At 48.0% G+C, this 22,344-nt stretch overlaps 1 protein-coding gene across 2 annotated transcripts in view; it reads right to left on the reverse strand.

The window, feature by feature from the left end:
* Nucleotides 1-1,408: 1,408 nt before the first annotated feature.
* MICU2 (mitochondrial calcium uptake 2) overlaps nucleotides 1,409-22,344 on the reverse strand; it is a 505,490-nt gene continuing 484,554 nt past the window's right edge. The window contains exons 11-12 of one of the 2 annotated variants that reach the window (XM_030200306.1): nucleotides 20,894-21,051; nucleotides 1,409-2,244 (exon numbers count right to left, since the gene is read on the reverse strand). In XM_030200306.1, the coding sequence (XP_030056166.1) occupies nucleotides 2,140-2,244; nucleotides 20,894-21,051 (263 nt within the window). In that variant the 3' untranslated portion in view covers nucleotides 1,409-2,139. Of the gene's footprint in view, nucleotides 2,248-20,893; nucleotides 21,052-22,344 lie in introns of both variants that reach the window. The other variant, XM_030200305.1, reaches the window with a different exon arrangement.

The raw sequence follows: 22,344 nt of genomic DNA on the forward strand, positions 1-22,344 counted from the left end.
AACAAAAAAATCAAAGTGATGGCTGGGGTTGTATCATACAGCCACCAGTTAAATAACATAAAGGGCCATAACCACAATCTGTAATTCATAAAAAAAATAAATCCATAATCTCACAGAAAAAGTACTTAGCCTTCAAACTTGTTATCCGAGCCTAGGGCCCCTTGTTTCATAGTCTTACTGCTCCAGGGCAGTGGCGTAGCCAGACAACCAATTTTGGGTGGGCCTGAGCTCAAACGTTTCTCTGCCCCTTCCTACTCCCACTTCAAAATATAAATGACAGTTTCTCTAAAGGAGGCCACAATTCCCTTTTACTAAGCTTGGCAGGCATCAGCGTCATCCCTAAGTCACTGATGCCGGTATCCCTCACACGTTTAGTTGTTTGTGGCTCAAAGATACTGTCATCGACTGCAGAGCTTGAGAGAAGGGAGTTTTGGCCGTCTTTGGATGAATTCCACAGCTCAGGATGCTTGGGGATCCCCACCTGCTATACCACAAGATTCAGGACTGATGTTAGTAGCCATGCCCAGGTCAGAAAATAGTGAGACCCCCCCCCTCCCTGAACTCCTCTCTGCCTCCCCTCCAATTTCCCCACCTGCTATTACTTTCACACCACAAAAGGTACAGGAGTGCACACTATGTGGGAACAATATCAAAATGCTTACTAATCAAACACACTATGAATCAATTTATTGCATCAACATATGTAATTTTTGTTTAATTTTTAAAGAAAACGTGGCATCATATATGGCTCTAAAATAAACTACTGGATCTCCTATAGCGTATAGCTGTTCTAGATCTGAAGCTCTCCAATTTATAGGTCTGGGATCAGTTTATCTGTACTTTATGATATGAAAGTGCTTCAGTTTATTTGTGGGTAATTCTGTTTTGCTATTTGAATTTCTAGGAGACTACCTTGATACATCGATTTGCGCAAAACATGGAACCATGTCGGTTTAATCGGGTCTCCGCTGTGTACATTGTGTACATTGGGATGAAAGAATAAGTGCATTATAATTAAAAAAGCTAAGTGACAGCTATTTATTATCAAGATTTAAGAAATTCATGAAGATTTGTAAATGAAATTTGCTTATAAAAAATGGAAAAAGTGGATCAATGAGGATTACGTCACTGCCCCCAAGATATGCTTGGCTCATTTTAGCCATAACAGGGGCAGATGCGCGAATCTGACGATTCAAAAAAAGGGTATGATACCAGACTTACTAGATCAAAAAAAGTGTGATTATATAAATTATAGTTGAAGCTGGGCATTCTATGTGTTTAAATTGTGGCTCCCTTCATTCATACTGTATTGCCTGGTGAAGACGCTTAATATAATGATAATGACAGGACTATGCCATTTTATTTATCAAGCAATTTAAATTAGGCAAAATAAATGGACTAAACATACTCATGATATAGGACCATGACATTTATTTTGAAATAACAAAACAACTTAAATCATGATATGAAGAAACCTCAAAATTACAAGCAATCTCAATTATAAAACAAGAACATATTTTCAGAATTTTTGAACATTTCTGCCTTTCTGAAGGAAGCAGCAGTGAAAGGGAGGCTCCATAATATGAATTTTACAAATTAAAGCTATTTTATCACTTTTAAAAAGTATGTAAACAGAGCATTTGTTTATTTCCAGTGAAGACTGAACTTTCAAACTTCTAGGACCTTGAAAGCATAATCAAGAAAATACAAGTTATAGCAATTAAATAGGCAAGCAGTTCATACTAAAAAGTAGCCATCACCATGAAAATACCCTCATCTGAACATTTTAACACAATATGAATTTGTTTGAAAATAAATTCTTGTAATCACTACACCCGTGGCCTATTGCATCATTTTTATTATGTTAAAAATGTTACAAAAATCAGGTAGAAAGTGGGCTATAATGATACATATAGTAAAATTAACGCATAAAGGAAACAGTTCTGTTACATTCTTAGGCTACATATAAACTGAAAACAGGAGATGATTTATATGCCATCACTATACTTGCTATATACCTGTAAACATATTTTTTAAAGCATGTAAACAAAAGGCACTCCTCAAAATCCAAATAAGTAGAATCTCACAATACCATGGCATGCAACCAGGAAGAAGCAAGTGGTATTTTTCAGGCGGCCTTCAGAAAGGACTTTTTCCAGTCTGTTTCCAGGCTTCTTTGGCACCTTTAATGGTTTCTCTCTTCACACATTTCCAGTATCCTTCAATCCCTTGTTGTTGTGGTACCTGCTAAAAATATCCCAATCTGAACTATTTGTACATATATTTTTTAGCGATGCAGTTAACATTGGCTCAAGTATTGTTTTAGTCTTTATGAATATATTTCAGTGTCAATGTGACAACTCAGTGATGACAGTGCATCCATTTCATAATGATTTAAAATATATTAATTCAGAAAAACTGTGTAAGAGTAATTTTGTAGTTCTAATACAGCAAACAAAAATTATGACGTTGAGAATTCAGGCTATTTAAAGCTACCACAACTCCCTTTTGCACTTTCATAGTTTCTCAAATGACAAAAAAAATGCATCACAACTTCTCTCCTGACAAAAAAAAAAAAGGCCTTTGACTGTAAAGAATGGCTTTTCTTAAGAGAAACCTTGCGCATGTTTTGCTTTTAGGGAGAGTATTTTTTAAAATTATTACAGCATATAAAGGTCAATTCCATAATCTAGATGCCCACATCTATGTAACCCTTGCATGCGTAAATGCTTAGAACATTGGCACTTGGGTGTGTTACCTGTGAAAGTGCCAGCAGGGCTCTAAGTGCTATTCCACAAGCGTGACAGAATCTACACAGCACATACAAGCAAAGAGCATGGGTGGGGCTCCAACTTACACATGCAACTCAGAATACTGCACTTTAAACACATCCATGCTACATATATGTGAGCGAAGTTACTACATCAGGTCTCTGGCTCGTGTAACTGTGGGTAAGTAAATGATAGGCATGCCTATACTGGGTTAAGCTTATTTTCTCTTATTGACCTATAAATGCATTCACTCTGCTGCTCCCCAGTACCTCTCCACTCTTGTCTCTCCCTACGCCCCCCCTCGGGTACTCTGTTCTGTTGATAAATCTCTCTTATCTGTCCCCTTCTCCTCTACTGCTAATTACAGACTCCGTTCCTTTTAGCTTGCTGCACCTCACGCCTGGAATAGACTTCCTGAGCCTGTGCGTCTAGTCCCCTCTTTGGCAGTTTTCAAGTCCAGCTGCTTTTGACTCCTAACCACTGCTCACTTGCCCTGTCCTTTTATCCTCACCTCCTTAGGCGGTCGGTGGCCCAACTGTTTGAGGAGGCTAAAGGGGGCGGGGTTAGGGGTGGGGCCAGGGGTGGAGCTTAAATCCATAATTGTCTGATAACACACAGAAAAATAAATAAAAATGTCACAATACTTTTTATTAAATTTAGATATTAGATATGTATATGTCAAAGAATAAAGTGGTTGCTCAATGCATATACTAACCACAATCGCTCAACTGCAAAACACTATGCATAACTTTGTGCAAAAACACACTCAGAACCTTACTGTACCATAAATATTACACTGGGCAGAACCGAATACACCAATATACCACCCATACAGAAAATGCAGACCGTCAACAATATGAAACAAGGGATCATAATATCACAATTCTCATCTAGAGCCACAAAACACCCTAATTCATGTTTAATGTGGTTTTATTTCTTTGCAATCGTGTGTATGTGTAGTCTTGGTATACTTAATGGATTGAACTGGGAAGTGAGAACCAGAAGTTCATTGATGCAATGGGGTAAAAAAAGTGATGAGGACAAGCTGTCCTGGAAAAAAAAAGGAAATAACTCTCATTGTTTGATGGGATACAAAATCTATTGTTTTCACATCACAGAGTTTGTGCTTTTTTTTTTTTTTTTAAGAGTTCAGCAGTAGAATTTCAAAGGCTAATGCTAATGGATAAGTTGGTGAGAGAGAAATCTATCTTAACACTTCATGGAAACAAATTATTGTGCATGCCACTGAAAAACAACTGATATTTTTTTTTAATCAAAATGAGTGTTCCTCAGTTATATGCTATCAGTTAAGGGGCTTTCCCTAAAACCAAGTTCTTACATGATGCTCTCACCAGCTCTGCTCCTCTCAATTAAACATGCATTGCTTAAGGTAGGACACAATCACACCAAGTAATTTTAGTGTTCATTTTGCTCATTTTAGAGAAACTGAACAGCTCAACTAAAGCAATTACTTCAGCAGTGAATATGCTGTAGGATGGAGAATGAATTCTGTATGGTGGAGAGAAAATTTATGCCTTTACAAAGCATGAGCCTTTCTAGGATTCTTCCAAAGTTTATAATGGCTGCAGTTAAATTTTGGGAAACTTTCCCATGGGGACTGATCCAGTATTCCAGCAGGGGAGGAAAGAAAGAAGGGGAGAGGAAGTACAGTGTCTACAGTTTTAATAGATGGTAGAGTTCTGAAGGTCAATTTTGACATAGGGTATGATACATACCTGTAGCAGGTGTTCTCCGAGGACAGCAGGCTGATTGTTCTCACGACTGGGTGACGTCCGCGGCAGCCCCCACCAACCGGAAAGAAGCTTCGCGGGACGGTCGGCACGCAGGGCACGCCCACCGCGCATGCGCGGCCGTCTTCCCGCCCGTGCACGACCGCTCCCGCCAGTTGAATGACTAGCAAAAGATGAAACACACAACTCCAAAGGGGAGGAGGGAGGGTAGGTGAGAACAATCAGCCTGCTGTCCTCGGAGAACACCTGCTACAGGTATGTATCATACCCTTTCTCCGAGGACAAGCAGGCTGCTTGTTCTCACGACTGGGGTATCCCTAGCTCTCAGGCTCACTCAAAACAAGAACCCAGGTCAATGGAACCTCGCAACGGCGAGGAAACAACAGAAATTGACCTACGAAGAACAACTAACTGAGAGTGCAGCCTGACCAGAATAAATTCGGGTCCTGGAGGGTGGAGTTGGATTTACACCCCAAACAGATTCTGCAGCACCGACTGCCCGAACCGACTGTCGCGTCGGGTATCCTGCTGGAGGCAGTAATGTGATGTGAATGTGTGGACAGATGACCACTATCGCAGCCTTGCAAATCTCTTCAATAGTGGCTGACTTCAAGTGGGCCACTGACGCTGCCATGGCTCTAACACTATGAGCCGTGACATGACCCTCAAGAGTCAGCCCAGCCTGGGCGTAAGTGAAGGAAATGCAATCTGCTAGCCAATTAGAGATGGTGCGTTTCCCGACAGCGACCCCTAGCCTGTTAGGGTCGAAAGAAATAAACAATTGGGCGGACTGTCTGTTGGGCTGTGTCCGCTCCAAGTAGAAGGCCAATGCTCTCTTGCAGTCCAATGTGTGCAACTGACGTTCAGCAGGGCGGGTATGCGGCCTGGGGAAGAATGTTGGCAAGACAATTGACTGGTTAAGATGGAACTCCGACACCACCTTCGGCAGGAACTTTGGGTGGGTGCGGAGCACTACTCTATTGTGATGAAATTTGGTATATGGAGCATGAGCTACTAGGGCTTGAAGCTCACTGACCCTACGAGCTGAAGTAACTGCCACCAAGAAAATGACCTTCCAGGTCAAGTACTTCAGATGGCAGGTATTCAGTGGCTCAAAAGGAGGTTTCATCAGCTGGGTGAGGACGACGTTGAGATCCCATGACACAGTAGGAGGCTTGATAGGGGGCTTTGACAAAAGCAAGCCTCTCATGAATCGAACGACCAAAGGCTCTCCAGAGATGGCTTTACCTTCCACACGATAATGGTAAGCACTAATCGCACTAAGGTGATTCCTTACTGAGTTGGTCTTGAGGCCAGACTCTGATAAGTGCAGAAGGTATTCAAGCAGGTTCTGTGCAGGGCAAGAACGAGGTTCTAGGGCCTTGCTCTCACACCAAACGACAAACCTCCTCCACTTGAAAAAGTAACTCTTTTTAGTGGAATCCTTCCTAGAGGCAAGCAAGACCCGGGAGACACCCTCAGACAGACCCAACGCAGCGAAGTCTACGCACTCAACATCCAGGCCGTGAGAGCCAGGGATTGAAGGTTGGGGTGCAGCAACGCTCCGTCGTTCTGCGAAATGAGAGTCGGAAAACACTCCAATCTCCACGGTTCTTCTGAGGACAACTCCAGAAGAAGAGGGAACCAGATCTGACGGGGCCAAAAGGGCGCTATCAGAATCATGGTGCCGCGGTCTTGCTTGAGCTTCAGTAAGGTCTTCCCCACCAAAGGTATGGGAGGATAAGCATACAGGAGGCCGGTCCCCCAATGAAGGAGAAAGGCATCTGACGCTAGCCTGCCGTGTGTCTGAAGTCTGGAACAGAACAGAGGCAGCTTGTGGTTGGTCTGAGAGGCGAAAAGATCCACCGAGGGGGTGCCCCACTCTCGGAAGATCTTGCGTACCACTCTGGAATGGAGCGACCACTCGTGCGGTTGCATGACTCTGCTCAGTCTGTCGGCCAGACTGTTGTTTACGCCTGCCAGGTATGTGGCTTGGAGGAGCATGCCGAACCGGCACGCCCAACGCCATATCCCGACGGCTTCCTGACACAGGGGGCGAGATCCGGTGCCCCCCTGCTTGTTGACGTAATACATTGCAACCTGATTGTCTGTCCGAATTTGGATAATTTGGTAGGACAGCCGATCTCTGAAAGCCTTCAGTGCGTTCCAGATCGCTCGGAGCTCCAGGAGGTTGATCTGTAGATCCTTTTCCTGGAGGGACCACAGACCCTGGGTGTGAAGCCCATCGACGTGAGCTCCCCACCCCAGGCGAGATGCATCCGTCATCAGCACTTTCGAGGGCTGCGGAATTTGGAATGGACGTCCCAGGGTCAAATTGGTCCGGATGGTCCACCAGAGCAGTGAAGTGCGGCAACTGGTGGAGAGGCGGATGACATCTTCTAGATTCCCGGTGGCTTGGAACCACTGGGAAGCTAGGGTCCATTGAGCAGATCTCATGTGAAGACGAGCCATGGGAGTCACATGAACTGTGGAGGCCATATGACCCAGAAGTCTCAACATCTGCCGAGCTGTGACCTGCTGAGACGCTCTGGTCTGCGAAGCCAGGGCCAGGAGATTGGTGGCCCGCGCTTCGGGAAGGTAGGCCTGAGCCGTCTGGGTATTCAGCAGCGCTCCTATGAATTCCAGAGACTGGGATGGCTGGAGATGGGACTTTGGGTAATTTATCACAAACCCCAGCAGCTCCAGAAGTTGAAGAGTGCACTGCATGGACCGGAGGGCTCCTGCCTCCGAGGTGTTCTTGACCAGCCAATCGTCGAGATATGGGAACACATGCACTCCCAGCTTGCGTAGGTAGGCCGCTACCACCACGAGGCACTTGGTAAACACTCGTGGGGCAGAGGCGAGCCCAAAGGGCAGCACACAATACTGAAAGTGCCGTGCGCCCAGGCGGAATCTGAGATACTGTCTGTGAGCTGGCAGTATCGGTATGTGAGTATATGCGTCCTTTAAATCCAGGGAACATAGCCAATCGTTTTTCTGAATCAATGGCAGAAGGGTGCCCAAGGAAAGCATCCTGAACTTTTCTTTGACCAGGAATTTGTTCAGGCCTCTCAGGTCTAGGATGGGACGCATCCCCCCTGTTTTCTTTTCCACAAGGAAGTACCTGGAATAGAATCCCTGCCCTTCCTGCCCGGGTGGTACGGGCTCGACCGCATTGGCGCTGAGAAGGGCGGAGAGTTCCTCTGCAAGTACCTGCTTGTGATGGGAGCTGAAAGACTGAGCTCCCGGGGGACAATTTGGAGGCAGGGAGGCCAAATTCAGGGCGTATCCGCACCGCACTATTTGGAGAACCCACTGGTCGGAGGTTATGAGAGGCCACCTTTGGTGAAAGAATTTTAACCTCCCTCCGACCGGCAGATCGTCTGGTACGGACACTTGTAGGGCGGCTATGTTCCCGTGGATCCAGTCAAAAGCCCGTCCCCGGCTTTTGCTGTGGAGGCGCAGGGGGCTGCTTAGGCGCACGCTGTTGACGAGAACGAGCGCGCTGGGGCTGTCCCTGTGCCTGACGAGGCCTTCGGGCCGGCTGGTTGTACCTACGCTTCGCAAAAGAATAGGGTGCAGCCTGCCGGGCCCGGGAAAAACGTCCACCTGTGGAGGTGGATGCTGAAGGCGCCCGGTGGGAGAGCTTGTCGAGAGCGGTTTCCCGCTGATGCAGTTGGTCCACCATCTGCTCGACCTTCTCACCGAAAATGTTATCCCCCCGGCAAGGGACGTCAGCCAGTCTCTGCTGGGTGCGGTTGTCCAGGTCAGAGGCACGCAGCCATGAGAGCCTGCGCATCACTATACCTTGGGCCGCAGCACGAGATGCCACGTCACAGGTGTCAAAAATACCCCTGGACAGGAACTTTCTGCACGCCTTCAGCTGCCTGACCACCTCCTGATAAGGCCTGGACTGCTCCGGCGGGAGCTTCTCGACCAGGTCCGCCAGTTGTTGCACATAGGTCCGCATGTGAATGCTCATATAGAGCAGGTATGACTGGATGCGGGTCACGAGCATGGAGGATTGGTAGGCCTTCCTCCCAAACGAGTCCAGAGTGCGAGACTCCCGCCCCGGGGGCGCCGAGGCGGTATCCCTCGAACTCCGTGCCCTCTTGAGAGCAGAATCCACGACCGCTGAGTCATGGGGCAATTGGGGCCGCATGAGCTCTGGGTCAGAGTGGATCCTGTACTGGGACTCTGCTTTCTTGGGAATGGTGGGGTTAGTTAATGGTCGCACCCAGTTCCGGAGCAGCGTCTCCTTCAGGACATTGTGCAGCGGCACCGTGGAGGACTCTCTTCCACCGAGACCACGGGGAAGGGAATGCTGATAGACATATCCCGCACAAAGGAGGCAAAGGAGAGACTCTCAGGAGGTGAGAGCTTCCTCTCCGGTGAAGGCGTGGGGTCCGAGGGAAGGCCCGTAGACTCCTCTGAGGAGAAATATCTAGGGTCCTCCTCTTCCCCCCACGAGTCCTCATCCTCGGTATCGGACATTAGCTCATGTAGCTGAGTCCTGTACCGGGCCCGGCTCGACGTCGAGGCACCGAGGTCTCGGTGTCGTCGAGCGGTGGACTCCCGCGCCGGCGGGGACGGAGCTCCCTCCATCGACGTCGACGGGGACTCCACCTGCGTGGCGGTCGAGACCGGCACCGCAAGCGGCGGCGGTGTCGACAGCCCCGGCGCCGGGCTAGAGCTCACCGGCGCCACAGTCATCGGCGCCGAGGGCGCAAGCACCCCCGGCGCCGGCACAGCCTGGCGCATCAGCCCTTCCAGGATCCCCGGAAGGATGGCTCTGAGGCACTCGTCCAGGCCCGCTGTCGGGAAAGGCGGTGGGGCCGGTAAGGGTGTCGGTGCCGGAAGCTGCTGGGGGCCAGGAGACGGCACCGAGGTGCCGGAACCCCGACGCGTCGGTACCTCCACAACCGACGGAGACCTCTCCTCACGACGATGACGCTTCGGCGGCGTCTCCTCTCCGACATCGGGATGCACCGAAGGCGACCGGTGACGACGCTTCTTGTCTTTCTTCCGATGCACGTCACCGGCGCCGGAGGGCATGGAGGAGGAGGAGGTCGATCCCCCTCGGTCTCGAGGTACCGGGTCAGACAGGGTTCGGTCCCGCGGCCTACGAGCTGAGGGCATGACCGGGGCCGACTGCCCACGCGGCCTCTCACCCCCACTCTCACCGGAAGACCGGCGGGCCGACGGGACCTGTTCTCCTGGGGTCGCTGCCATCGGTGCCGATGTCTCGGGCATCGATACCGGTACCGAAGGGCCGGGTGTCGATACCGATGCCTTCGAGGTCGACGTCGAGGGGCCGGCGCAAGTTCCAAAAAGACGGTCCCGCAGAACTTGCCTCGCAACCTGGGTCCGTTTCCGGAGACCGAGACACAAAGAACACGACTTGAGATTGTGCTCCGGCCCGAGGCACTGGAGGCACCAAGCGTGGGTGTCGGTCTGCGAGATCGGCCGGCCGCAGCGACCACACTTTTTAAATCCACTCGGGACCTTCGAGGACATCGACGGAAAAATCGCGTCGGCGAAGTCAAAGTCGTCAATGGTGGCTAAAATCACACCACGAAAAACAAACGACCGAGCGGCCACTAGGCCGCAATGTGGCGTCCCCGCTGGAAGCGAGGGAAAAAAGGGAGCGCGTGTCCCACACGCGCAGGGTTTCTTTTTTTTTTTTTTTTTTTAAAGGAAACCGGGCGGTAACTAAAACCGAAAAACAAAGTTAGAAAAAAACACGATCAGCGTATACGCGATCGAACGATCCGGCGGCTGAACAGAGAGAGCGCAAAACACGACTCTCTCCAGGCGCGGAAAAAAAGGAACTGGCGGGAGCGGTCGCGCACGGGCGGGAAGACGGCCGCGCATGCGCGGTGGGCGTGCCCTGCGTGCCGACCGTCCCGCGAAGCTTCTTTCCGGTTGGTGGGGGCTGCCGCGGACGTCACCCAGTCGTGAGAACAAGCAGCCTGCTTGTCCTCGGAGAAAAACAAATACACTCTACTGCACTGTCCAAGGTGTGTAGCTAGGCACAAGTGCTTTTCAACTCCTCAAGGTTATTTTTTTTTATTCTGACAATGTCAACAAATATTTTCAAAGCCATGTCATACCAAGGACTGTAATATCTGCTTCAGGAATTGTAAAATCACAATCTCCCATTTTTCCCAGTAGGACTATATGTCTAGCATGACCTAGTTGCCTGAGAGCCCCTGGCTATGCAACACAGGCAGGGCTTAGCTATTGACTCACAAATGCTTCTCCAGATAGAAGGCAATTTGCAATCTGGCAACTGCAGGAGGCTAAGAGATTTCTCATCAGTGGCAGGCCATGTCCCTACTTTCTGTCCCACAAATCACGGACCCTTCCTGCCTCCATCAATAAAATCTCACAAGCAATATATCCCTCCAAATCAAAGGCACAGAGACACTCACCGTGAGTCTCCCCTTACTTACTATCTGCCCCGCACCATCTTTAATTTGCCTCTGTCCACTCCCAGGCTGCGGCGGCCACGTCATTTCAAAGCCCACCCTGCACGTCTCTATTCTTCCCTCCCTTCGGGACGTGAGTATAGTAAGGGGAGGGAAGGGAAGACTTACGGCGCTGCTCGCCCGCCCAGAAATGCGGACAAACGGGCGGGCGGCCGGCCAAACCCCCCCCCCCCCCCCCGGATGCCTGACCCTTTCCTGCTGTGGCTGGGGAGGCTTAGCCTCCCCAAGCCTCTTATACCGGGCGCCTATGCTCACCTCTTTATTCCTTTACTCCTAAGTGTTCTGTCTGTCTGCTTGTCTTATCTAGATTGTAAGCTCTTTGAGCAGGGACTGTCTTTTTGTGTATGGTGTACAGTGCTGCGTATGCCTTGTAGCACTATAGAAATGATAAGTAGTAGTAGTTAAGCTAACACTATATAACAGAATGTGGGCGTCCGGATGCCATTATAGAATAGGCTCCCAACATGCATCCTTGTGGCACCTAAATTGGAGGTGCAGAGTTGTAGAATTGCCCCCCTAGATACCAAAAGGCTGAAATGTCAATGAATAGTGTCTCCTGTGCCTTTTTCAAGCCTTGTCCAGGACCTAGGCAGGGGATACCACCGTTTTCCTTTCTATTTATTTCTTTAATTTAAAAACTTACATACTGCATATTCCTAAGCCAAGCACATCCAAAGTGGTTTACATCAAGTCAGACATTTGTAAAATATATTGAAGACCCCATATATAACATGATTCAATATAATATGGGTTTTCTTATAAGGCAGTCTAAGGCTGAATTCCATTTCTTTTTTTATTACATATTTACACTGTAGGTCTGATATGATATGGTTTCACTTATAATGTAGTCAAATATCTTGGATCTCAACGGCAGCATCATACGGGATCTACAGTGTATAAATCAATCCACCATTGAGGAAAACGACCATCAAGTAACCATCTAAGCAGAAACAGATAGGTTTCAAATCTTTTTCCTGAAAGCGAGCAACTCTTTCTCCATAAATGCCCTTCTTTCCTGATATCGCTTCTGTACAACTTTACTGAAGGGACCTCCAGAAAACACTGCTTAGAATGTAATACTTCATGATATATATATATATATATAAATATATATATATATATATATATATATATATATATATATAATCTACTATAATAAAAAGCACCTTCAACGTTCTAAAGCTGACTCCATGGCTTCAAGTGAAGGGTTCGTTAGGTTCGTCGCTCTGTCACCATCTCTCTCGGCCCCACCCTCGCACCTCTGATAGGTCCGCCGCCCTTCACGTCATCACGTTTTGATGTCGAAGGCGGCGGACCTATCAGAGGCATGAGGGCGGGGCCGACAGAGATGGTTACAGAGCGACGAACATGAAGAAAAAAAAGCATTCACTTCAGCCACGGAGTCAGCTTCACCACGTTGCAGGTGAGTGGCTGGAGGGGAGGGAAATGGAGGGGGCAATGACCCTGGAACTGGGTGGGTGGGAGGGGGGCCAGGCGGACCCAGAAACTGGGATGGAGGGAGGGAGGAGCCCTGAAACTGGGAGGGAGGGGGAGAGGGGGGGAACTACCCTGGAACATGGTGGGAGGGACAGCGGACCCTAGAACTTGGAGGGGGGCCGACCCTGGAACTTAGAGGGGGGGCCAGGCGGACCCAGAAACTGGGAGGGAGGGGGGACCCTGAAACTGGGAGGGAGGAGGAGAGGGGGGGAAACGACCCTGAAACTGGGTGGGTGGGTGGGAGAGCGGACACAGGAACTTGCAGGGGGGGGCGGACCCTGAAACTGGGAGGGAGGGGGCCCCTGGCACACACTTCTCATTCTCACACACACACACTCTCGCACACAGTCTGTCTCTCTCTCTGTCACACATACTCACACATTCACTCTCGCTCTGTCACACACTCACACATTCACTCTTTCTATATCACACACGCTCAGTAAAACACACACACTCCAAGGAAAACCTTGCTAGCACCCGTTTCATTTCTGTCAGAAATGGGCCTTTTTTCCTAGTGTGTATATATATTATATATATAATCTGACTTACCTGGCACCTTAGAACCCAGTGGGTTTAAACTCTATTCTCTAACATAGAGTCAGTGAAGTCTGCATCAGTAATAATTTGGAGGACTGAACAACAACTTGTATGCCAATGATTTATTACTATCAGTGTTCCCTCTAAGCAGTACAGGAGTCCACCAATCATACTACTACCAGTGGGGGGTGGTGCTTCAATATTGTGTCACTAGGGTCAGGCAGGTCCTCTGGAGTCCTGCAGAACTTGCCTGTGCCTCACTGTGGAAAATGTGAAATTAGTAACATGGGGTCCTTTTACTAAGGCGCGTAGGCACCTCCTCGCATCCAACACGCGTCAATTTGGAACTACCACCTGGCTACCACGTGCCCTAGGCAGTAAAGCGAAGATACTTACCTGTAGCAGGTATTCTCCGAGGACAGCAGGCTGATTATTCTCACACGTGGGTCGATGTCCGCGTAGGCCCGGGAACCGGCATTTTGCCATAGCAAAAACAAAAAAAAATTTGCTAGTCTTCTGGTTACCGCTTGCCCCGAGTGGTAATTCCATTTTTTACGCACACGTCCAATAAGCACTGCAGAAAATATTTTCTACCGTGTGGTGCTAACCGGGCGGTAATCAGCAGTGTATGCACGCTGATTATTACCGCCCGGTTAACGTGCGAGACCTTACTGATAAGTCAATGGGTGGTGGTAAGGTCTCAGGCCCAAAATGGACGTACACCAATTTTTATTTTGTTGCATATCCATTTTGACCAAAAAATAAGGCCTTTTTTTGTAGGCGTGCTGAAAAATGGACCTGTGTGCATGCAATACACGCACCTAAAACAGCGCAGGCCATTTTTCGGCACACCTTAGTAAAAGGACCCCATAGTAAGGTAGTAAATGTTAGCAAATAAAGACCTGCATGGTCCGGTCAGTCTGCCCAACAAGGTGGCCGGAGTTGAATCTGGCACTCTGCATAGGTTCCACTTCTTCATAATTAAACACTGGTACACTTAATCGCTGTCTCTCCCTGCCCATTTTGAGGTGCAGACCATAGAAGTCTGCCTGGCACCGGTCCTACTTCCCAACTACTGCAGTTGCCATCGAAGCTCACTCCAGCCTTGATCCTGATCTTTTTTTTGCCATTTACAGGACCCAGACCATAGAAGTCTGCCCGGCACTTGTCTTACTTCCCAACCTCTGAAGCTGCCACTTATGGGGTCATTTAAGTTTTCCTTTCATTGGATTCCATCCTTTTTCCATATAGTGTTCCTCTGTGTTTATCCCATGCATTCTTGAATTCTGTCACCTTTTTTGTCCTCACAAACTCCCACAGGAGGGCATTCCACGCATCCACCACCCTTCCTGTGAAAAAGTATTTCCTAACATTGCTCCTAAGTCTCCCACCCTGCAACCTCAACTCATGACTTCTAGTTCTATCACATTCCTGTCTCTAAAAAAGATTAGTTTGCATATTAATGCTTTTTAAGTATTTTAAAATATTTAAACATCTATATCATGTTTCTCCTATCCCTCTAGGATATACATATTGAGGTCTTCTTCGCATATGCCATTTGGCACAAGCCCTGTTGCCTTCCTCTGAACCACTTCATGTCATACCCTCATGATCAAAAGCAAACGCCGGCGCTAGAGGCTGTTAGCGCCATACTAGTGCTGGCGTTTGCTACTGCCCCATGATTAGAGCCCTCGAGCGAGTGAAACAACGCGCTCGAGGGCTCTTTGCGCAAGTAGCATGCAAATGTATGCTAAACAGGACTCAGTGCATTCATCCCCAATGATCAGCGACCAGCGAGCCAAAGATTGGGTCGCTGGCCGCAGTAAACCTTACGCCAGCTCCGAGCTGGCATTAGGGTTTGCCGATCATTGGGGAGGAATGGTGAACCCTGTCCAGCATGCAGTTGCATGCTGGCAGGCCCCCATTTCCCCCCAAAGCAAACCTGCAAACAGGGGGCTGGAGGTCCGGTGGACCTCCGGTCCCCCCCCGATGATCCCACCCCCCCCCCCCAGGTTCAGGGAGGGCTGGAGATCCGGTGGGTCTCCAGCCCCCCCAACCCCCCAGAAATTGCTCCATGGTGGTCGCAGCAAAACCCCCTCCCACCCAGCCACCCAGCGAGTGACGGGGAGGGGGGCCCTGGAGGTCCGGCGGACCTCCAGCCCACCCCAACTCCCCCCCCCAAGCGTTGTCCGAGCAGTCCCTGGTGGTCTAGTGTTAGGACAACCCCTACCTTCAGTTGGAGGAGGGACGCAGCCTGCCTCCCTCCTCTTCTTTGGGCTGATGCCACCGCAAAATGGCGGCGCCCAGCCCTGCCCAATGCATCTTGGGATGCGCTGGGCAGGGCTACAGACCATTTAAGGGAATTGCTCCCTTGCATGGTCTGCAGCCCCGCCCAGCGCATCCCAAGATGCACTGGGCGGGGCTGAGCGCCGCCATTTTGCGGCGGTGTTAGCCCAAAGAAGAGGAAGGAGGCAGGCTGCGTCCCTCCTCCAACTGAAGGTAGGGGTTGTCCTAACACTAGACCACTAGGGACTGCTCGGACAACGCTGGGGGGGGGGGGAGTTGGGGTGGGCAGGAGGTCTGCCGGACCTCCAGCCCCCCCCCCCCCCCGTCGCTCGCTGGGTGGGAGGGGGTTTTGCCACAACCACCATGCACCAATTTCAGGGGGTTTGGGGGGCCTCCCTGAACCTGGGGGGTGGGGGGGTGGGTGGGATCATAGGGGGGACCGGAGGTCCACCAGACCTCCAGCCCCCGTTGCTCGGGCCTCGGGGCAGGGGATGGGGCAGATCTTTCGGATGTTTGACAGGTTTGGACTTTTGACAGCCCAGACCTGTCAAACAAGTGCGGGAGGATTGTGCTGAGCGCATGCTCAGGCACAATTCACCCGCACTCTACCCGATGATCAGAGATAATTGCGCTGCTTAAATTTGCATGTATTATCTCTGATCATCGGTGCAGTAAAGCCCCGTGCTGTTCCAGCGCTATTTTTAGAGCGCAGTTTGGAACAGTGCGGGGCTTTTGATCATCTGAACACAATACGCCAAACCAGTGGCGTTCCTAGGGGGGCTGACACCCAGGGCGGATCGCCGATGTGCCCCCCCCCTGGGTGCAGCGCGACCCCCCCCCCGGCGAAACGACGGACACAAACAGGCTGGCTGGCGGGGGCGGGACTCCCCTCCCCTTACTCTGCAAGACTTCAACTCTCGGCGGCCATTTTGAAACGCCGAGAGCTGGACTCACCACAAGATGCAGGGCAGCTGTCAGCAGCACTCCGGACAGGAAAGAGGGGGCTCTTTCCTGCCCCGAAGAGGTACCTCTAGACCACCAGGGATAGTAGAGTAAGGGGAGGGGAGGTGATGGGGGGGTAGTGGAGATGACAGGGGGGAGGCAAGGTGATTGGGGGAGGAGGGGAATATGCGCCAGGGGCGGGGTGAGGGCGTGGAAGGGGCAGGGGATGTGAAAGGGGCAGCTCCCCCCCGGCGAAACGACCCCCCCGGTGCATCTTTACCTGCTGGGGGGGGGTGGCGCGCGTCTGTCAGCAACGCTCGTTCCCTGCTCCCTCTGCCCAGTTACAGGAAATAACCCGTTCCGGGGCCAGAGGGAGCAGAGAACAAGCGTTGCTGACAGACGCGCGACACCCCTCCAGCGGCGTGCACCTGGGGCGGACCGCCCCCACCGCAGTACGCCACTGCGCCAAACAGAACCTCATCAACAACTTGCACAAAGGCATTAACACCTCCTTTCTTCTACTGGATATGCCTCTCCCTATGCAGCCTAACATCCTTCTGTCTTGTCAAATTGTTTGGCTGTCTTAAGATCCTCCAACACTATCACTCTCCCGGTTTGTGCTTATGAACCTCTCAACCCATAGCAAATATGACTCTCTTTGGTTTGTATACCCCATGTGTGTCACTCTACACTTCTTTGTTTTACTACTATTAATCATTTATATAGTGCTACAGATACTTTCTCTTTCCCTAGAGGGCTCACAACCGAATTTTTTGTACCTGGGGCAATGGAGAGTTAAAATGACTTGCCCAAGATCACAAGGAGCTACAGTGGGAATTGAACCTAGGTTGCCAGGATCAAAGCCTGCTGCACTAACCATTAGGCCACTCTTCCACTGCCAAACATTAAACCATTCTTCTAATCGTTTTAGATAACTTCTCATGTCTGAGGTGTCCACTCTATTGCAAATCTTTGTGTTGTCTGCAAAAAGGCAAACTTTCCCTTCTAACCCTTTGACAATGTAACTCATAAATATGTTTTATTTTATTTATTTGTTAAATTTGTATCCCACATTTTCCCACCTATTTGCAGGCTCAATGTGGCTTACATAGTACTGTAACGGCGTTAGCCAGTTCCGGTATGAACAAATACAAGGTGATATTATGGTAGAATGAGGTTCATGTATGGTAAATACATTAGGGGAACTTAGAGAGGAAGAGGAAGAGTTAGGATATGTCCATTACGGTCTTTGGTTATGTTATGTCGCAGGTGGCCAGGTTTTTTATGTTGGGTCGGTGGGATATGCCTTTCTGAACAGGTTTGTTTTTAGTGCTTTCCAGAAATTTAGGTGGTTGAGCATAGTTTTTACTACTTTTGGCAGTGTGTTCCATAGTTGTGCGCTTAAGTAGGAAAAGCTGGATGCATAAATAGATTTGTATTTGAGTACTTTGCTGCTTGGGTAGTGGAGGTTTAGGTATGATCGTGCTGATTTTGTAGTGTTTCTGGTTGGCAGGTTGATGAGGTCTGTCATGTATCCCAGGGCTTCGCCGTAAATTATTTTATGAACTGTTGTGCAATACGTTCTTTGATTGGAAGCCAGTGCAGTTTTTCTCGGAGAGGACTGGCGCTTCAAAATGCGTTTTTCCAAATATGAGCCTTGCTGCTGTGTTTTGGGCGGTCTGCAGTTTCTTTATGATTTCTTCTTTGCATCCCACATAAATTCCATTGTAATAGTCTACGTGGCTTAGTACCATTGATTTGACCAGGTTGCGAAATATTTCCCTCGGGAAGAATGGTTTCACGCGTTTGAGTTTCCACATTGAGAAAAACATTTTCTTTATGGTGGATTTCGCTTGGGTCTCTAGTGAGAGGTTCTGGTCGATTGTTACTCTGAGAATTTTCAGGCTGTCTGATAGGGAGGGTGTAACCTGGGGTGTTAATGTTAGTGGATTTGTATGCATTGTATTGGGATGAAATGATAAGGCAATGTGTTTTTTCTGTGTTGAGTTTTAGTTGGAATGCATTTGCCCATGAGTTCATGATGTTTAAGCTGAGCTTGATTTCATTGGTGATTTCTGCCAGGTTGTGTTTGTAGGGGATGTATATTGTCATGTCATCAGCGTAGATGAATGGATTAAGGCCTTGGATGGATCATGAGGTTGAAAAGGATCGGTGATCGATGTCGAATAGAATCAGCCCCAATAGGGATCCTTGGGGTACTCCGCTACTCACCTTTCTTTCCCCCAAGTGAATTCTGTTCACTACACCCTCTGATGTCTGTCTGTCAACCAGTTTACCATTTTGGGTCCTAACATTTGCCTGTTCAATTTGTTCACAAGCCTCCTATGAGGAACTGTGACAAAGGCATTGCGAATTCCAAGTAGACCACATCTAGCACGTGCCCCTGATCCAGTTCTCTAGTCACCCAGTCAAAGAAATCAATCAGATTTGATTGACACAATTTTCCTTTGCTAAAACCATGTTGTCTTGGATCTTGTAAGCCACTGGATTTGAGGCAACATGGTTTTACCAAAGGAAAATCATGTCAAATAAATCCTATTGATTTTTTTGACTGGTTGACCAGATAACTTGATTGAGGTCGTGCACTAGATGTGGTCTATTTGGATTTCAGTAAAGCCTTTGTCATGATTCCTCATAGGAGGCTTGTGAACAAATTGAACAGGCTGAAGTCAGGACCCAAAATGGTGAACTGAATTAGAGACTGGCAAGAATATAAGTGGACTTCTGCACAGCTTAGAGGGATCAATGGTTACTATATGTCCCTTATCTGGAGGTTTATATTTCAAATAAATTAACAAGATGGACAAATACGGTAGCCTTTGGAATAAAAGGTTCATTGAGAGAGGGTAGGCAATGGGATAATCATTCTACACAGAAATAGCTGTAGAGTGACTGTATTGCCTGATCTGGAGAAGCTATTCATTTTTAACTACCTTTTCCTACTTTCTGCATTTGGTTTTATTTATTTATTTAGATTTAGCTCACATCTTTTTCAGTATCAGCTCAAGTTGAGGTACATTCAGGTACAGGCCTTGTCCATAGAGGGCTTATAAACTAAGTTTGTACCTGAGACAATGGAGGTTTAAGTGACTTGCCCAAGATCACAAGCACCAGCAGCAGTATTTCAACCAGTTAGCAGCCTGATGCTGTAACTACTAGGCTACTCCTCCACTATGGAGGGGTATGTTTGCCAGACTCATAAAAGAATTGGCTTCCACGGTTTTTGTATTTATGCTCAATGCTTCCAGTTAGGTTGGCTGGTTCTTTTTTTCTCTTCTCTAAATATAAATAAATGAATACATTCTGTGTAATTACTTTTTAAATCTGCTTAATTCCAACTCCAAGCAAATCAAAATTAGAACTGTAACAAACTTCATATATAGTAAAAGTGCTTATTTTAACCCGAAATATTTATAAAAGTCTAGAGAGGATTTTAGACTATTAGGGGGTTGTTTACTAAAGCTTAGCTTGAGTTATCTGCAGCAGGGCCCATAGGAATAAAATGGGCCCTGTTCCAGATAACTCGAGCTAAGCTTTAGTAAACACGGGGGTTAGACACTTATTCTTATTATTTAGTATTGTGGTTCAATTTAGTTGGTTAATGGAATTTAGCTAATAAGACCCAACATTGGTTGGGAGGCTAAGAATTTTAGTCCCATCACTAATCCCTAGGGGGTTAGCTATACCATTTTCTAAGATTTATTTATTTGCTGCACTAGTGGGGCAAGGGAGATGGGAGATCGTTCTGGTCTGCTACAGAAGCCACCAATATTGGGTAAGCTTGTGGGGGGGGGGGGGGGGGAGAGATAGGAAGCATGGATCTATGGATTCATTATGTTTTAAGGAGGTTAGGTTTGTAAATGATGCCATTTATTTTCTATTTTGGCCAGGTACTGGTGCTCGACAGGCACCTGGGGCCCACTGTCCTACAAGGATTGCTGGTGCACATGTGGCTCACCTGTCTCAGGGGCCACATAGCCCCTTTAATACATTACTGCTGCTGCATGAAGACCTTTGGGGTCTTTTGAAAGATATACCTTTTCATGATAAAAATTGATCAGTGGAACATTTATCATGCACTTGTTTTTTTGCAAAATTTAACATGAATGTGCTGCTTTGCATTACAGTAGCTCATTTTAGATTCAACTAAACTTTAGTGTGTAGTGGGCTGTGCATGAAAATTTACTACTCACCTGGCTGATGTTTATGACATTTTCTGCAAGGGGGCTATTTTTTTCATTTGGTGATATGTTTGCACATTTTAAGATGTGAAAACCTTTTGTAAAAACTTTTCAAAGATTAATATATCAGCCTGAAAGAATGATTATTCATTTCCTAACTCCTAGTAGTACTGTGTGCACATTTTCTACAGAATTTCCTTTTTTCAAAAGAAAAACTACAGGAAATGAACTTGTTAAATTATGTTGATGCACAATTATGTTAGAATTTCATTTTGATAAACCTAGACCTATTAGTGCTACTGGTTTAAGGTAGTTAATCCAAGGCGCAATTATACATATCTCACTACATACTGATTTAAACTAAACTACTGTAGGTAAACAAGTGGGAGATGCTAGGTAAAACTAGCCTGTGTTACCTTTAAGCCCCGGTGAAGTCTGTTTCTCAAAACTCCAAGAAATTCTCCATGACTGAGGCAGTTGTCGCCATCTAAATCAAAGATCTTGAAGACAGTGTCCAATACATTTTTAGAAATTTCTTGTCCTGTTGCCACTTTCACAGCTCTCTTGAACTCAGCTAATTAAAAAAAAAAAAAAAGAGTAAAAAAGAGAGACCCTCAGTTGCATTACATACTATGTAAGGCTTGTATGACCACAGTCATTAAATTATAACATTGTATCAGTAGATATGAAACCTGTAATGTTTGTGAGCCCTTAGCCCAGAGCTGGCCGTGTGAGAATTACCCAACCACCTCTGGGTAGACCGAGTCCCCCCAGAACTAAGAGTGCTCCCAAGAACTGGACTACAAGTGGAGATGAACTGAGGCAGCTTTAGTAGCAGCAAAAACATAGGGCTAAAAGGGTAGCCAAACGGCACAGAAAGGAAAACAGGCAGCCTAGCTATATAGTCTAACCTGGTTGAAGCAAGGCAAACATAAAACATAAAAAGGTAAAGTAGAACAGCCTAGCTGTATAGGGGAAACAAACATAAGCAGCCTAGCTGCGCATCTCACTACTAGTGGAAACAATGCAAAGCATAACATATACAGTAAAGACCGTAGAACAGCCTAGCTGTATCATAAGCAGCCTAGCTGCGCATCTCAATACTAATAAACATAATGCAAAGCATAAGGTATACAGTAAAGGTAAAGTAAAACAGCCTAGCTGTATAGGGAAATCAAACATAAGCAGCCTAGCTGCACCTCTCAATACTAGCACAGCAATGCATACAGTAGAACACAATACACTAGGCAAAAGGCTCACCCAAGCGGGTTAAAGACAAACAGGCAATACTTGGCTGATAGAGGAAACACCACTAGTGGTTCAGGAAAGGGTTCATTCTGTCAGTACACTCAGAAGAGCCACGGAACAACCACGGCAAGCTCCCTCAAAACCAGTGGAGCAGAAGCAAAACAGAGAGAAAAGAAAGTCTCTTGAGGACCTGCACTGTGGAGGCAAGAGTGGGTCACTCCGCTCACAGAAAACTAGGGATGTCACCTAAGACAAGCAGTCACTCACTGAGGCGCCTGAGCCAGACACTCCCAAGGCAAGCAAGATAAAGCAACAAAGCCCAAGGCGACGCTCCCAAGGCAAACAAGGTAAAGAAGCCAAACCTGAGCCGATGCTCCCAAGGTAGAAGACTCAACGGCCCTGCCCAGCACCCAACGGCCAGGATCAGCCCACGCGGACCCCTCCGCGCTGCAAGCAATGCTCCCTCGTCCATAGATACTTCGCGATGTGGCCTCAGCCGCTACATACATCTGCAGCATTCCCCATCATCCAGCCCACACAGTCCCAAACACAGCACAAAGCCACTCGCTGCATACAGCGAGTAAGGACACACGGTGGGCGACTGGAATCTCAACTGAGG

Source organism: Microcaecilia unicolor, chromosome 4 (genome assembly GCF_901765095.1).
Source record: "Microcaecilia unicolor chromosome 4, aMicUni1.1, whole genome shotgun sequence".
Lineage (NCBI taxonomy): Eukaryota > Metazoa > Chordata > Amphibia > Gymnophiona > Siphonopidae > Microcaecilia > Microcaecilia unicolor.